General features: G+C 33.7%; 1 protein-coding gene across 1 annotated transcript; it reads right to left on the bottom strand.

Annotated features, from left to right (window-relative positions):
* Positions 1-120: 120 nt before the first annotated feature.
* On the bottom strand, positions 121-17,342 carry LOC140062744 (uncharacterized). Its single transcript, XM_072109070.1, has 6 exons — positions 16,408-17,342; positions 15,315-15,411; positions 11,173-11,258; positions 6,813-6,984; positions 5,898-6,080; positions 121-4,609 (listed from the first exon to the last, which is right to left on the bottom strand). The coding sequence occupies exons 1-6, from the start codon at positions 16,513-16,515 to the stop codon at positions 2,328-2,330; spliced, it is 2,928 nt and encodes a 975-aa protein (XP_071965171.1). The 5' UTR covers positions 16,516-17,342; the 3' UTR covers positions 121-2,327.
* Positions 17,343-18,231: the final 889 nt, after the last annotated feature.

The raw sequence follows: 18,231 nt of genomic DNA, 5'->3' as shown, positions 1-18,231 counted from the left end.
TATCTCAACTGTTATAGGATAATTCGACCCCAAGGAACAACATGGATGTGTACCAAAATGTGTGGTTCTACAATCTTGCCAACCACTTTTCATAAATATTTGCTTTTGGTGTCAAATTGTTCAGAATCTACATACATTGGTCTAACACAATTTTCAGCAAAAAATGACTGGAAATGCTTTTACTTTTGACCCAAAAATGACAACAAAAAAACACATTTGTGGGTTAAATTATTCTTTAAAATATCAATGGACAAACTGTTTGGTATAAATGAAAGGCCATATCATATGCGACCGGAGATACATAACCTAATAAATCATAGTGTAGATTAATCGGTCAAGCTATAAAACACAACATTTACATGTTTTTCATTCATTTTTATTCATTTAGATGCAGCCACAAAATTTTACATAAATATAATCTATTAACTGAAAGACAATCGTTACAAATCAACAGAAATTAATGAATAATAAAGTCATTTTCATAAATTAGGCACATTTATCAAGGTTCCACTGAAATTATACAACTACTGAATTTAAAGGCCAATGCAAATTTATGCAAATCTGCAAGTGACAAGTAATGACCATTGTAGCTATTCCTAAAAAGTTAACTTTATTTGTCCAAAAGAAAATTCATGTTGATATACAATTGCTTACACAGATTAGCAAAATATACAATTATCCAATAATAATTGCGCAAAATTGTTACGTGTGACTGAACAAAGTCGGTAAACCAAGTGCTTTAATTGTGTAGCACTCAATTCAATGTTGCCTCCAGGATTTCTCAAACGGAGAGGGCCACATGCATGTGGCATAACAAAATTGATGCGGCTTTATAGTCTGATAAACCAACAGTACAGCATCAGTATACTCAAATAAAAGTACCTATTTTATAATTTATGATGATGATGATGTTGATGAAATAATGAAAATCATTTTTCCATTAATGTTGAACAATTGAACATGCCAGTAGAAACACTTTATAAACTTCTGTACAAAAGAACATTTCATTGTCTGCTGCTGTTAGATAGTACTTTACAGTATATACAAATAACAGTATATATAAACTTTTTGTATGAATGACAACAATTATAGTATAAGTTGTCACTGTGATTAAACATTTAACATTATATTAATTTCATTTGTACAAATTTTGGATATCAATCAATACACCTACAAAAACAAGAAATATCAGAAATTACTAAAATATAATTTAAATAAAAAATATGGTTATAATTGATCAGATGATAGATTTACGAAAAATAAATAATTTATTACTGTGGTTGCAAATAATCAGTGACGTAAATGCCTATTAACATTCAGTGGTTAAACTCAGAGGTCCCAGAATAAAACATCACAGCGGCTAATGACTCGACCAGGGGTGCTTCATAACTCTCTGTCCCCTGTGTTGGGTGCCAACCTCTGCATTATGCCACTGAAAATAATTCCTTGAATTGGATTGAAACTAAGTATTTGAGCCAGAAGCGAATTTTGTTAAATGACATCCCTAGACGGCCGGAAATGCTACTCTCGCACATAAAATTCATGATAAATGTCATTAAAATTACTCCAAAAGACACTCATGTAGCATGCTATCAATGAGAAAATCGATCGTACTTTTTTTCGCCGGTAAACTGTGACTAACCAAAGGACAATAACATTGTTATGGTCATTCACTCTTTATTTTGATTGCATTTGTCGAGGAAATTAAATATATCAATGTAAAAATATCGATAGTTGATGTATTGGCAGGTGGCCTAGAGAAAAACACTGGAGGATATATGTAAACTACAGTACATGATACCATAGAGATATTATAGTGTACTATAATATTCACTATAATATCTCTATGATGATGAGATGATGATACTTCATAGCCACACATAAATACTGTAGCTAACTGCGGCATTCCTTATTTGATCTACTAAACAATAGGTACGCAGTTGTACAAATCGCTCGCTGTACTGTGGTATGTATATACACGTCGATATCATGTTACATCCAGGGACTAAAATGTGTATATTTTATAGGCGAAATCGTCAATTCATTCGCAACTCTAAGAAGTTTAGACATGTATTGATGTATGCTCATAAGGGAAGAAGGTACAAGTTATTTACAATCGAGTTTAACAATTTACGAATAACTTTTGGCACCATGGAATGAACCATAAAAACCCCCCTGGCTATGTTATTAAGTTATCATAATAAAAGAATAAAATTGTTAAATGGGAAAAAAAAACCTTTCTCAGAAAAATAGAAAAACTGGGCTGAATTTGAAACATTTGGTGGTCAAAAAGGTCCAGTTTGAAGAGAGTTGACTAAATTAATATTCTATTCTCTGTTGTGTATTCCTTGGACAAAGTGAATCATGAACTCGTACTTGTCTCTGCAGATTGTACCACACTGATTACACTCATAGGCATGTTGTCTCCCATGACAACCAGTGTGAAGCACATACATCACACTGTCAGTAAAAATGATGTCACACGGTTCACATACATAATTTCCAGTTTGCGTTGACATGCTGTTAATATTCAGTCTTGAGTTTTCAGATGTTTCGACATCTTGGGATGTAGAAGCACTCTCTAAGACTAATTTAGATTTTTTTGTATTCTCTTGTTTCATCTGCATTAAAGTTCGTTTTAATGGTGCCCTCATCTCAAGTAAACCACGAATTAATGGATTCTGAGCATCAGATCGAGAGTCTACAAGGTTACTTCCTGAAGCCATAACGCTCTGTGCCTCATGAGAGTCTGAATGTACAGTGGAACTGGTGCTTGCGCTATGAGAGGGAGCATGCGGTCTGCCGCGATTCAAACGACTCAAAGACTGATGGGTGTCTACAAGACCGATGGTTGAATCAAACAGCGTACCCTGAGGAAAAGTGCTTTCAGTTGAGCTCGGACAACTTACAGTCATAGCTTGAACGATATTAAATGGTCGCTTTGGTCTTTCAGGTCTTTCTGCCTGGAAGTCCTTTTTCGTAGGTATTGAACTTATGGTAGTTGAAGAATGAGTTGTGGAACAAACACCTGATGTGACAGGCTTTGATGAAAATTGATGGGAGTTGTCTCTGTAATTGCATACAAATGTTTTCACTGTTTTTGATGCTTTTCGCCTGTTAGTACTACTGCTGCTACTACTATCGACAATTTCTTCTTCATCATCATCTGGCCTGTTCCATGCCGGAATTTGATTAGTTACATTATCAGTTGATGAATGAGATCTTGTGCGTCTACTTGGTCCTTCAACATAAATATTTCTTAAATCTTTTCTTTTATAATTAAAATTCTTATCAGAGTCACGGGCCTTCATTTTGTGCTTTTTCTTTACCAAGTGTGAAGCGAGTTTTGTGATAGGATACGTTGTTTTGTGAAGTCTCTTTTGCGAGTCTAATGACGACTGAGCATCACATGTTTCTTGCGTAGCTCTTGTTTGCCAAATTGGTTCATGATTAACTGCTGTTGTCCTTGGTTCCTTCAACTGCTCTGCAATATTGCGCAACAGAGAACTGATCATTCCTTGACTCTGATTCAAATTCTGCAAAATGCTTGTGCCTTCTCCAGATGATCCTTGATCTTGTCCAGATGGTAATAACATGTGCTCAAAAAGTGACAGTTTTCTTTTGTTTTTGTTATTTTCATTCAGTTCAGTATCAACAGGATCTTCAAGATCTAATTCCTGATCATTTATTTCATCATCAGATAAATCAGATTTGAATTTACTTTGTTGCATGGTAAATAAATATGGTTGATTGACATTTAGCTGTAATGTTTGATCATCATCAGATGTTGGTTCTTGCTTGATCACTACACTACATGATGATGATGGTTCTTCTTCCAGCATATTCCTCTTCTTTGACAATGAATGTTGATTTTGAAGCTGCGGGCAATCTTCTTCATTGATTGGCTCTGACTTCACATAGTACTGGCTCTTATCAGCAACAGGTGCAAACCCTGTTGGTGATTGTGAACGTTCTGTATCAGAATTCTTATCCTGGTTACAATTATTTTCCATGTTCAATTCTGGAAAGCAATTTAGTGTATCCTCAAAATTTTCCTCAGATATTGTATCTTGTATTGCATCAACTTCCAGCGCATTATTGTTATCATTTATTTCTGGTTCATTTAGTTCATCATTTTTTAAGATGTCTGGGTAATCTGTTTCATCAATGGGTTGATTATCATTTTCTGGCATTTGTAACAAAGACTGCATTGGTAAAATTGGAGTTGACACTTTTCTCACAGTTTGTTTAGCTTTTTTTTCATCCATAGAAGCTTTTGCAATGACAGAGAAGTTCCGCAAAACATTTGAATGACTATTTGTATAAATGTCAATATTTGATGAGCTGGTTATGGCTGATTTATCAGCTACATCATCAGAACAATCTTGCTCTATCTCAAAGTCGTCACTTTCTGATTGGTTACCAGCAATAGCCGCATCTGATACAATTCTCTTGGGCTCAGAATTCTTTCGTTTTTTAGTTTTACTTGCCATACCTGAAAATGCAAGTCGTAGCACCAAATTCTCAGAATGTGAGTTGTCTGCTGGTAAGGTACAAAGCCAGAGCCGTTCTGCTTCCTTGGGGTCGTCTTTAACAAATCTTTTACACACTGCAATAAAGTAGAAATTACAAAATTTACAAATACATTTTAATTTCTTTAACTAGATTTGAACTCGTCACTATGGACGAGTTAGATTATCCGCTGCGGAAACGCCACATGCACATCATACGTAAGAATATTGCGTACAGAAAAACGATTATGCCATTATGCGATTATGCCATTGTGACCCGAACAATGGAAATGTAAATAGCAGCTACTATACTCTAAAGCCCAACATTTTCGCGCTATTTTGGCGACTTTAGCGATTAAACAGCGATCGCTAAAATAAAGTATAATAAAATCGCTAAATTCCTAACAATGTTGTTTTTACCATCGATCAGGCCTAGTCTAGGCTTAGTTAGTTACGCCTACCGTAGTTAAGTAGGTTTAATATGGAAAAAAAATTAATATAAAATAGTTATGATAAACTTCTAATTGTGTATTATTTGAAACATTTACGATCCCCAATTATTTATATTGCTAATTAAAACATTAAAATAAATTGCAACCGATCGAAAATGATAGGCCCTACTCAGCCTGCGCATCACTCAAAACAATGATGAAATATTTCCTCGGAAATCGAGAAACGTGGCGCCGTGTGAGGATTGATTGCTAAAACAATTGGAAAAAGCTTATAACATTTCTTAGGTAAAATTTATGAAATGTATAGTGTATTTGCTTGACGAATTCTTTGTCCATTAAATCATATAATAAGTTGTAATGCGTCATAAAGTAATTATTCTACGTGAGTAGTTTGTGGTAGTAAATAGCAAAAATATCATCACCATGTTGCTATGCTCTCAAGAAATCCATCCAGTCGGCGTTCGTCTGTCCGTTTGTTGTTGTAGAAACAAACAATAATTATTTGGTAAAGTACAATAGTCATTATCTAAGAGCCATGTTAAACATGTGCCTCACCCACTGTGTAGCCAAAATGTTTATTCATTTACATCCTTAAATTTACAATCATGTATTCTGTAATTTTACTGACGCTATTCAATTGTTGTTTGACGTTCATCACGGAGGCCAAATACATTCGCCAAGAAACTTAAATTGTCAAAATAAAGGTTGCGAATTAGTTCAAAATGTAAAATCTAAAAAATGTAGGGCTTTACATTACAGTATTTGTTCTTTTTTCTCAGTGACAACATTGAATTCACACAACAAAAATCGCCTTTGGTGGAAAGCAGGCTTAATACTTAGGTCAGCCGGAACCATTCCCTTTTATACTTATTATTAAGAAGTACATCCTATACAACCAAGATTAACCATTTTTTTTGTGATAAATAAAATATACCTAGTAACATTGACTCTGAGACAGGTTCTGATATCCCAAGATCTTCATCTGGAAATGTGTTAAGAAAGTCTCTGATGACCAGTAAGCCATAACCCTGGCGTCTATGATTTGAGCTGACATACACAGTGTCTAAGACGGACAGCTGCCATGCTAAAGCCTGTGATTGACTTCCACACCACGTACCTTTGGGAAAAAAAAACATTATTTTTATTTAGCTTTATAATAGTCTGTAGTGGATATCTATTTTTGTTTTCTTGTTTATTAGTATGACAAGAAGGTGGTAACTAGTTGATGCCTTTGATAAAGATTCACTGTATCCACAAAAGTCTTTAAGAAACTTGTAAAAACCCATCTGAAAAGACCTATAAAACTAGCAGCTTCATCAAATTCCTTTCATTATTCTCTATAATCAAACAAGGCACTTTATATTGCACAGTATACAAATAATGAATGTTTATGAGTTTAATGAACAGTACAAATAATGGCATGAGGTGAAATATAACCTTTCATCATTCACCAAATGCCATTATTTGTACCATTACATGAATATAAAACATTCATTAGTTGTTTATATCTAAATAGATTCCTGTTATTTAAAATCAGATTGAATAAAATGCAGGCCTAGTGATAGCCTATTGTTACTGTCAAAAATTATTTTTTTTCTTTTTATTTGTTTTATATAACATCTAAATAGATTCCTGTTATTTGAATCAAATAAAAGGTAAGCCTAGCCAAGGCCTACATTTGATTCACATTGATTAAAACAGTAACATTTGGATTTTAATAATTGATTTTTTTTATATGGATTTTATAAACACACCTATACTACCTAAACAAACGACCAAACACCTCAAAATAAAACCTTTTTGTTTGTAGTTGGTTGTGTGCTAGTATAAAAGGCACAATGTGCTTCACCTTTTTTCTTCACTGTATAAAAGCCAACAGCCGTGTTATTTATCCACAAGAGTTTAGCGTACTCATCAAACGAGTGGGGTAGAAATTCTGGATCGGTGGGTTGACGATCAAATTCCTTGTAGCGGATATTGTTCAGGACACTCAAAATAACCTTCTCACCAACACTTGTAACCTAAGGCAAATGAAATGTATATAATAATAATCTTAAATTAAGAATATTATCTATGAATAAGTTAAAAATTCAACACAATTCTTTTAAATAAATCAAAAATACAATGGATCACGATAGAGATATTTTCTATATGTGTGAAAGATTAAATGCTACAAAATACAACTCTAATAATATTTCAATATCCTGTTTTTATTAAACACTCATTCACATTTGAAACAATAAATATGAAAGATAGGTCTGAATTATAAAATAAGATAATTTTATTATAATTTTCTTGAAGCAAATGTTCAGATAAGAATGAATTTTAGAAATAATTTTCTTTTATATTAATTAGATGATCAAATACAGAGTATAAATAAATATAAAGTTACCTTCAAAATATTGAGAATAACAGATATTATACACAAAATACACAACAGAATACACACATTTAAACATTGGAAAGGTTGTGATGATAAAACATATAATTGCTTGCATATGACCTTTGGATAAATGTTTGCAAATCAGCATATCCTGGCTAAGGTCAGCAGTAAAGGTTAAAAAATATAGGTCATATACTAATTAAGATGCCCATATATGGATTATAGTAATACCTAAGATTTGCTTTGTGACATTTGACCTTCCTGTTTATGTTGAACTTTGTGCTGTGCATAGTAGATTTTGGCTACAGGCCAAAGTTCAAAATATAGTAATACTTGTTAAAACCAGTTATATTTTCACAATGAATTGTACATAATAAAATCCTGAAAATATTGAGATCATTAATGAGTTTATCAAAGAATAGAAATTATTTATATTAGTAATCATAATTATATCTTTTATAATTATTGCTTATGATGTTTGTCTTTATGATGTGAAGCGCCTTTCATGAGTATTCATGAAAAGGGCGCTCTAGAAATCTGGTAAATAAATAATCAATTACTAAACAAACTGTTCACTGAATTCATCTAATTCACATATCTGCATATTCAATTATCAAAATATCACAACTATAAAAGTAAATCATTTTTGTTCACATAAATTTAAACATATTATAAAAATAAATATTTTTTTTTTTCAATGTTATTTTATGTTGTCAATTAAAATTCTTCTATGAAGTAGTACGGTAACAGACAAACCAATATTCCAATATTACTGGACTTGCAGTAAACTAGGTAAACTGTATGTAATTCCTAGATTTATATACAGCATCTTCATGTCACGCAAGAATAAAATAAGACCACCCCTTTATTTTTCAAGATTGGAATATGTTTTAATTATTTTAATAATTCCTGTCATTTGATTGGATGATAGTGGGTCACATGGCGTGCAATAGTACGCACTAATAGTACTTTTTAAACATTTTTGTGTACGAAAAAGAAACATTTCGTGGATGAAAAAAAAATCTAGTGTACAAATTACTGTGAAATACAACAGCGCCACCTGTTGTCTTGTCTCTATTTTGTTTGCAAACACCACCGCAAGATATGCAGCAACATATTTTTGTGTCAATTTGGAGATATATATACATCATATATATATGTACTAATTTCATTCAAAAAGGCATTTAAATTAGCTTTAGTTTGTTTTAGGATTTTGATTAATTAATGGGAACATCTACAAGACGTGGAATCGTTGGAAAAAACATAATTAGCCTGGATTAATTCCAGTTGCATGAAAAGGTTTCCTATTAGGCTGGGCCTAGGCGTTTTAGCCTTGCTTGCATTGTCCGAGATTTTTTTCCTGATTCGGTGATCATTTAGAATAAAATGATCACCTATATTTCAAAATGTCGGAGTTAAGTGCAATGGTATCCTATCCAACAAAGAATCTACCAGTGTTGGAGCTCCTCAAGGATGTGTTATCTCTCCAATTTTGTTCTCTTTTTATTCTAGTAGTTTTAATATTTTAAGCAAAGATTGCAATATTGTAAAATACGCTGACGATACTGTAATTAGTGGTTTTCTTTGCGATAGTAAGCATAATGTAAATGAATTTGTTAATGAAGTTGGAAGATTTGTTAATTGGTGTGAAGATATGAACTTAATACTTAATAGATGATGATAATAGATTTTCGTAAAACTGCAGTTGAACATAATGTAATAACTATTAAAGGAACCGAGGTTGAAAGAGTAACCCAATACAAATACTTAGGTACTATAATTGATAACAAATTAAAATGGGAGTCAAACTCTCTCATGATTTCCAAGAAGGCATCTCAAAGGCTCTACTTTCTCAGAAAAGTCAAGCAAATTAGAGTTGATAACACTATTTTAATTCTATTTTATCAAAGTATTATTCAAAGTATTTTATCTTTTAGCATTGGATGTTTTTATGGTAACTTTACTGAAAATGATAAGAAAAATATTGAGAGACCACGTAAAATTGCACAACGTATTATTAAAGCTGATCTTATGCCTTGTTCATTTATCTATGAAAAGAGTATTCTAAAAAAAGTAAACAATATTATGAAAGACCCCACTCATCCGTTACATTACTGTTATAACTTAAATAGATCAGGCATTAGGCTACGACCTCCAAGAGCAAATCTTTGTAGAACTAGAAAATCCTTCGTTGTAAATAGCATTCATATTTTTAATTCTAATGTAAGACGTTAATGCAATTTTTAATAGTTTTACATTTTTAACAGTATTTTTAACTTTTTATCTTGTATTTTTAATCTGTTATAATACTGCACGTTTTTAAATTGTTGCAATATTGTTGTTTTAATCTACCAAGCAAAGTGAATTTCCATTTTTATGGACAAATAAAATTTCTTGAATCTTCTTGAATCTATTGTTATTGTATAAAATCTTTATTCTTCTTCTTCTTCTTCTTCTTCTTCTTCTTTCTGTACACTTTTTGTGTAACAAATATCTCAAAATGTCGGAGTTAAATCTCAATGATTACCAAAATTTCACAATGTCTTTAAAATACTGTAACTTAGTCCTAATAAGCTTTTCAGCGTGATCACTCATCCGTGACGTCATGTATACGCCATTTTGTGAAATCACATTATCAATCGTATCTCCATATTTCATTATCACGTATTAATGAACTTCAGGTCAAGAAAAAAAATAATAGCAAATAAAAACTTGCATTCTACTCATCTTCCTTAATACATTCACCAAATTTGAGTTCATTTCGACTTAAAATAGTGCTATACGAGCACGTTAAAAATGACAAAATGCGCACATTAATTGTACAAAAGTGCTAAAAATGGTAAAAAATAAGGCCTTTTTAAAATGAATATAACTCGTCAGAATGAAAGATGACCCCAATTTTTTTAACTTATTATGGAAGCCAATGAGTTGTAGATATGAATTTATGTACACATTTGAAGTACAAAAGGTTGTGACGTCAACAAATGGCCACTTGAATTTAAAAATTAGGTTTTTTTCTCTTTCGTCATAGATTATCACATTCAACAGAGCGCATCTCGGTTATTTGTGCACGAATTTTGCACAAATTTCAGTAGGTGCTTGCTTAATTATTTATCTTTCTCATGAGTTGTCAGCGTTTTCATTTTGATGACGTCATCACGCGTAAAAACTTGAATAACGTAGGTCGTGTAATTTCACCTTCACTATATATTTTACAGTTCTTCAGAATTAAAGGTGACCTTGAAGATTATAACTTATTATGAAAGCTGATGAAATGTAGATATGAATTCATATAAAAATTAAGCCTATCGGATGCTTTGATGTTATCATAATGGCCAGTTAAAAAGTAGTTTTTAAATTTCTTTAGTCAAAGTTATACAAATTTCAAAGAGCGCGCATTGCGCTTCTATGTTTCAAATTCTCTTCCAATCCTTATATTTATTTGCTCAATTCATTATCTTTCTAAATTGTCATCTTCGAGTTTATTTGATAATTCCATCATAACAAAAAATTAGAACATGATGTGGGTCCCGTAATTTCACCTATGCTACACTGTATATAGATATACTGTACATATTGTATATGACACATAATACAGTAGGTACAACTCAGCACATCATGTCATAGGATGGCGTACATCAACTTTTTACGATCGTATGTTAACGTACATGCATGTTTAAAAAATGTTAATTTCATTAAAATGATAAAATTGATCACCTATAATTCGTCAAAGTGACGAATTAAATTCTAGTTATTCTTTGTTTTTGGAGTTTACTATACAATGTGAATGGACTTTAAAACATAAATATGAACAAAAAAGCCTTACCTTTTCAAATCCTGTAGGCTTGGCTTTCCCACTTGTAAGAAGGGCATCAATAGTGAGCCAAATACCCCGAATTTTCAGTAAACCAACTGCAAAAAATTATATTTCAGAGATAAGCAATGAAACTTTTGGATTTTAATGAACATTGCCATCTCTAAATCTTATATTTTATTTTGCATGATATTAAGATATTAATGTATGATACATTTGTAATGTAAAAACCGAATAAAAGTCTTTTTTCTGTGGAAAAATTGCAACATCAAATATATCGAGCTCTAATTATCCTGGCAAGATTTCACAAGTCTCTCATATGAATACAACATTGTATGTTAGTGTCAAAAGGGTATTACTAATCAACACATTTTAAGGAAGATATTTCAGGTCAATTGTTGTAAATAGTTCAAAAAGTAGAGGAAATGGAGGAATATAGTGTGTGATGGTGCTGCTTGGTACCTGATGATGAGGGCAACAATTTAACCTTGTCCTTGCTGCTATATTTGCTGCAAGTTAATACAAATTTGTATAGAATATATAAACAAAATGTAGTTCAGTCACAGCCTAAAACAAAAAACCATATCATATATGATTTCGATCCAAGTCGGCCCTAAACCGTCTTGGCCAAAGTCAAGTCGGCCCCAAGTCAAGTCGGCCCCAAGTCAAGTCGGCCTCAAGTCAACTCGGCCTCAAGTCAACTCGGCCTCACGTCAACTCGGCCAAAAAATAATCGGTCAACTCGGCCCCGTTAAAGTATGGAATGCAAAAGGTGCAAAGGAAGGGGATTGATAAAATAATATTTCTTCACATTTTATTACCTATGAATAATTCTGACTTTTTTTTTTTTTTTGTCTTTTGTGAGATTCACTCACTTTTATTTCATTCTTTACAATTGTTAAAATTTTTTAGTTTCAGTAGAAAACTATCTCTGCAGCTTAAAGTTTTTTTTTGTTTTTCTTATTTTTAGTATTTTACATATATAAAAAGTTAAAGCATTTAAAAAATAGACAAAAGTTATATAAAAGTATACATCACATAATATAGGTTCACAATTGCCATTACAACATCACAAAATAAAAATTCTGACTTTTAATGAATATTAATAATAAAGATTCTGACAAAACAATAAGGGTATCACGGTGCTGAAGTCACGACGGTTGGTGGCGCTGAAAGGTTGCAAGCGCAACCAAAAATGCGTTCAACCTGCCTGAGTGACTTCAAGGTCACCAATGGTTTGGAATAGGCTTATTGAAGTAGTCATTTCAATAAAAACAAACTAAAATTTCAAAAGATCACTAAACATTTGTTTTTAATAATCTATTTATTCTTCAACTACAGTTTAAATTTTTTTAAATCAAGCTAAGATTCATAATTTGATAGAAATACAGATCTTTACAATTTTACCAAAATTGTAGCATTGAACGCATTTTTTGGTTGGCTAGCAACCATGCAGCGCCCTCTAGGGGGGGGGGGGGCGCACCCTCCGCACGCCCCCCCCCCCCTATAAATCTGGGGGAAAAAATTATCCTACCATAAGGGAAAAAAAATCGGGAAAAGAAGCATAAAAAAGAGTAAAACTTTCACTTTTGATTTAAATACATTGTTTTAGCGCCGTGCTAAATTACTTTTTATTAGAGGTCACCATTGCCGATGCTATAAATTTCTAAGAGTTGCGAAATGAATTGCCTATTTTCACCAGAAAAATAAACGCATTTTGGTCCCTGGATGTAACATGATATTGACTCATGTATTGTACCCATACTCGGGCTCGAACGATTCGTACAAAGGACACCGCCATACAACCGCGTAGGTCTACCTATTGTTCCGATCGCTGGCAGTCAGCAAGCATAAATAAAAGTGTATACGTCAAAAATGGAACGCCGTGGTTACCTACAGATCATCATCATAGAGGATTTGTTAAAAATAATATCGTAGGCCTACTGTGGTAACTGTGTAGGCCCTACTGTAGTGTACATTATAGCAACCGATTTTTTTTCTAGGCCACCCACCCAACTGTATCAATACCTATTTATATATTTAATTTCTTCAACAAATTGATGTAAATAAATATTGAGCCATAATAAAAGCATTAAATTTGCTTCCCCTAGATGGACGTTCGCACCATTTCTTCCGGCCATCGGGGGCGTCATTTAACAAAGTTCTCTTCACCACCACATGTCCTGTCGACGGCCTTGGAAAAGCACCTTTTCTGCCCTGTACGTGCAAACGCTGACTTTTGTGACGCTTTACTCAAAATAGGCCTATAGGGAAAATGTCACTCTTTAATAGGCTAGTACCTCAGTTTTCATATTTAAAATATCAATTTTTAATACATTTATTTAACGCGAGAGTGCCTTTTCCGACCATCTATCAAAATCGCCTCAACTCAGTCCCAACCATGGTGGGGCTGAGTTGGTGTGGACTCTCTACAGTTCCACCCCCCCCCCCCCTTTCACAAAATCCTGGATCTGCCCCTGGATATAAAGTTTGCGGTACACCACGTATAATTTCTGAAAAGAACTGTTGAGTTTCTCGACGTTTCGATCAATATGCTTTGATCGTCCTCAGGGGTGAGAATACAGAAAGTCCAGGAAACTTGGAATATAAGTGGAAAAGGGTGGGACTGGTGTGAAAGCTAGAAACAATAGCATGTTTACACAGTGGGAGGGATTAAAACTAGCTATAGAAGAGCATCTTTTCTGATAGGTGTGTAAAGCAAAATGAGACGAGCTAAAAAACAATAGCTTTGTCTCGAAGCTGGGTGCAGACTGGCCAAACATAGACCATGTGTCTAGACAGGATTGTGAAGTGTAAACTGGCCAGAAACCAAGGCATGGTTTACTGTCAATGAAGATTCTTGTTGAATAAAGATAGCCAAATGTCACTGATAACAAATCCAATATCTTGATGAACAGTGTTGTGTTTGTAGATTTCAATAGCTTCCCTGGTTTGTCTGGAATGCCAAGTAGGAACTGTAGCAATTATTTCAGCATCTTTCCAATTAACTATTGATGATTTGTCTTGCTCTCCTCTTCTGGCATGGCCTTGATGTTCTTTGAGCCTGGTTAGAAGGTCACGCCAATTTTCTCCAATGTATACCTTTCGACATTCACATGGGATGCAGTATACACCAGGTTGGCCGTGTTTAGATGGTTTGTCCTTGTGTGTTTGAAGACACTATGACAACTTGTTGACTGCACTATGAAATACTTTTATGTCGGCGTTTTGTAGTACTCGCTGGATACGATGAGAAAGCTGTCCCAAATATGGTATACATACAGACTTTCTGAACTCTACAGGATCGCTGTTGTTGGTTGACGATGACTTGAAGTCCTTCCTGTTGTAACCATTGAGTTCCAATGCTTTGTTGACATGTTGTATTTTTTGTCGGAGACACTTCTTGTCGCTGATGGTGTGCGCTCTTTTGATAAGAGTTTTACAAACTGATTTCTTCGTTGACGGATAGTGGAAAGGTCGCTTATGTAAATATATGTTCGTGTGAGTGGGTTTGCGATAAACTTTGTGGGACAGAGTGCCCTCGGGTTCCTTTGTGACAAATACGTCAAGAAATGGTAAAGTGTGGTCGTTTTCCTCTTCCATGGTGAATCCACTATTTCGATGTTGAGAGTTAAGGTGTATTAGAAAACCAGATGATAAAATAGGCATAATTTTTATACAAATTTTCATATAATCACCCATTTTCAAGCGCACGATTTTTAAAGTTTGACGTGCACGAGTGTCATTAGTTTACATTTATAATTCATCAAAAATGAAAGGAACTTATCACAAAAGGTGCAATCAATGCGTGAGAGATAAGTACGTAAAAGCGTGTGCGCGACGCGAAATTTTGTGAAATGCTTAAAATTTTCACGACCATATTTTCATTAAACCAAAGTTTGTTGCACAACTAAATATATACATGCACTGCTGGCCAAGTTACAACGTAACTGCTACGGACAAAAAATGAGCATAATAACAATAACAATAGGCTATCGCTCTAAAGAGAGCAATAGCCTAATAAAATTTGATAGTGTAGACAGAGCAACAATCTAGTATTTCAAGCTATATTTATATTTATTATACTACTGTATAATATTCAATTTATTGTATTTATAAATGACTTTTTTGTTTAAGATAATAATAGCACTTACTTGGGCAGTCCTGTGTTTTACACTTAATTGCTGGAATCGTGACAGAGTCTGTGTCGTACAAATTAAATTCAATTATATCTTCATCTGAAAATGTTATCTGTAAAACACATAAATGTGGATATCTCACATCTGTGACAAGATTTCTAACTGTAAATTATTAAATTATACAATGAGTTACTATTAAATTACAAATAATGAATGTTTATTAATTAAATGGTACAAATAATTTCATGAGGTGAATGAAGAAGTTTATATACAAATTTGCATCTTTTACCGAATGAAATATTTGTATCATTTCAGTCATTATACTTTTAACGAAAGGGTTGGGCCAATCATTAAAAAATTTTGGACACAGAGTAAATGGTGCGCACTATTGTACAAGTTGGTCAAGCATGACCGTCAACAACAGTCGTCTAGCGTGTGTGTTTTCTCACTCACTGTGTAACAAAAATAAACGCACACAACAAAATTGTACCCAATTTACATTTAACGAAAATGCACGCTCAAGTGTCATATTTATTTTTAATCATGTAATCTCCAATCAAATGAAAAGAATCTACTCAGTTATGTTGTAATACAATATGATATGGGTTATGGATATATGGTCTACTGGAGAATAGTTAGGGTAAATATGCCTTTCATTATAAAATGGTTTGATCACAATTATTGGTTTAGAGAGTGGATATATTACTTACAGTTTAACAATGAGTTTATTATAATACAGTATACTATAGATTAATATAAACTGTACCTGTAGATGGAATAACATTGGATTACAGTAGGATCCTTTCTTTGGATTTACCTACAGTAGGAGACACTTTGTTGGGTCTTTAAAATGTCCCCATGAAAAAATATTTGTGGTCTAATTATTGTTGAATATGCCATATGTTCTAATAGTAATAGTTTACCTGAAAAAACTGTAATTTAAAGCAACCAGCCAATGGGTTTTTGGTTGAATATAACCGTTTGTAAGTGAAAACATTTTTTGTTTCTACGTAAGTGATTAACTACAAAATGGCTTATTCAAGATCTGATTTTATTAATATTAATTTTTCATGTTTTTAATTGAGTTTTGTACTGAAAATATATTTACTTCATTTCTGCACTTTCTGCACACAAAATAATTCTTGGACAGAATGCCTTCATGATTGGTTTTTGTATGAAGGTCCTCATCAGTGAATATAGTGTCTATCACATACATTCTCAAATCTAAAATCACTCTGTAAAGCAAAATTTTAAATTAGCACATTTATCTTAATGTTAAAATTTCACAGCTATGTGTGGTTCTGTCGGCCCATGGACTGTCAACAAAATGTTTTGACTTTTTTTCAGATCCTCCTACAAGATCTTTAGAAATTGATTTATTGTTGTAGCAATTCACTGCACTGCATAATTGACCTAGCTAGGCATGCCTAGTTTGTGACTATTTGTAAATGTTATGCACAATTTGAATGAAGGATTGCCTAGATAACCTAAAACATTTTAAGAGAGGCTGCGATCCTCTTGCCGCCGAGTGGATGGGTGTTATGATGACCTACAGTAACATTGCCGAGATAATGTGGCGTAACGAGACCGGATCAGCATGAGTGAATACGAACAGGGCTTTTTGCAGGACAATTTTAAGGGGGTTGCCTAAAGAGTCGGGGGATGTAGACACCGAGTATTTGAGCCACAGGCCCCCATGGTGTGGCCTGTGGCGAAGGCAAATTGGTTAAACGACACCCCTAGATAGCCGCAAATGGTACCCTCGCATGTAAAATTTAGAATAAATGGTACCTCTTGTTCGCTGGAAATTTCACTCCATAGTGTGCTAGCAAACAGACGATCATAGCCTATTTTTCAATACGATCGTAGCCTATTTTTCAATACGATCTTAGACTAATAAAACACACGCGACTAACAATTTTTTGCATATGCGAATCAGGGGAAGTCCCCGATGAAACCTCTGGTACGGTAATACATTCTAATAACCAATCAATTACTGCAAATTAATTATTATTATCAATTAATGATTTTAAAAAGTTAGAAAAAAATAACTATGAAGCTGCTGCTATATAAATAAATTGAGCTAAATGTAATGCTAAATTCAGCAGTTGAAATCACATGTTTCATCATGTTATTTTGTGTTCACATTGGTCATTGTGCAGCACAATTTGAAATTGGGTAACAAAATTTGACAAATTCAAATTGACGCCCACCAAAAGTAGGGCCTAGCTAGGATGAATCATCTTGGGGATTTGAATAGGCATATAGGCCTAGGCCTATAAATATGAAGTTAGTGGTGCTACTGTACTTTCGCACCACAATCTCTTGAGCTTGCCCATTTAAAAACATTTATGCGCAGCGGCAGTGACCGTCGGCGCGAGGTCTTATGGATGGTGCAAAACTGCAGTAGAGTGCTGTAGCCTGTGTTAGCCACAGCAATACCTAGCCTAGGCCTAGGCCTAGCTAGCCTAGAGTTTGAAAGTGGTTATTATTATTATTAAGCCACAACTCAACTGTGAAATATGAAAAAAGGAGACCTAGGCTAGGCCTATACTAGGCCTAGCTAGGCCTACTACTACTAGTACTAGGCCTAGCCTAGCCCTAGAGTGCTAGTAGGGCCCGGGGGGCCCAGCCTAAAAAGGCCTGCTGAGCATAGTATTAGTAGTAGACTAGTAATACCTTTCTTTTTTGTCCAAACTGAAATTCAGAAATACCTAGTAGGCCTAGCCTAGACCTAGTATTACATTATTCATAAACTAACTTTTCTAAATTTATAGTTTAAGAGAAAAAATTATTAAAAAACGTAGCCTACACACGCCACACAACACACAAACGTACCGACACGCATGGAGCTAGCAGCAGATAGATTGTTCTCAACGATCATCTACAGAGTACTACTCTAGGCCTAGCTAGAGAGCTACAGTATAGAGGC

This window comes from Antedon mediterranea, chromosome 11, assembly GCF_964355755.1.
Source record: "Antedon mediterranea chromosome 11, ecAntMedi1.1, whole genome shotgun sequence".
Classification (NCBI taxonomy): Eukaryota; Metazoa; Echinodermata; class Crinoidea; order Comatulida; family Antedonidae; genus Antedon; species Antedon mediterranea.
This window is presented reverse-complemented; position numbering and strand designations above follow the sequence as displayed.

What these genes read in the sequence shown, in the direction of transcription:
- LOC140062744 (XM_072109070.1), bottom strand. Translation starts at nt 16,515, where the DNA reads ATGTATGTGATAGACACTATATTCACTGATGAGGACCTTCATACAAAA. An exon ending in GCAGAAAGTGCAGAAATGAA is followed by an intron (nt 15,412 to 16,407) that starts GTAAATATATTT and finishes TGTGTTTTACAG; the next exon opens with ATAACATTTTCAGATGAAGA. An exon ending in TAAAACACAGGACTGCCCAA is followed by an intron (nt 11,259 to 15,314) that starts GTAAGTGCTATT and finishes AATTTTTTGCAG; the next exon opens with TTGGTTTACTGAAAATTCGG.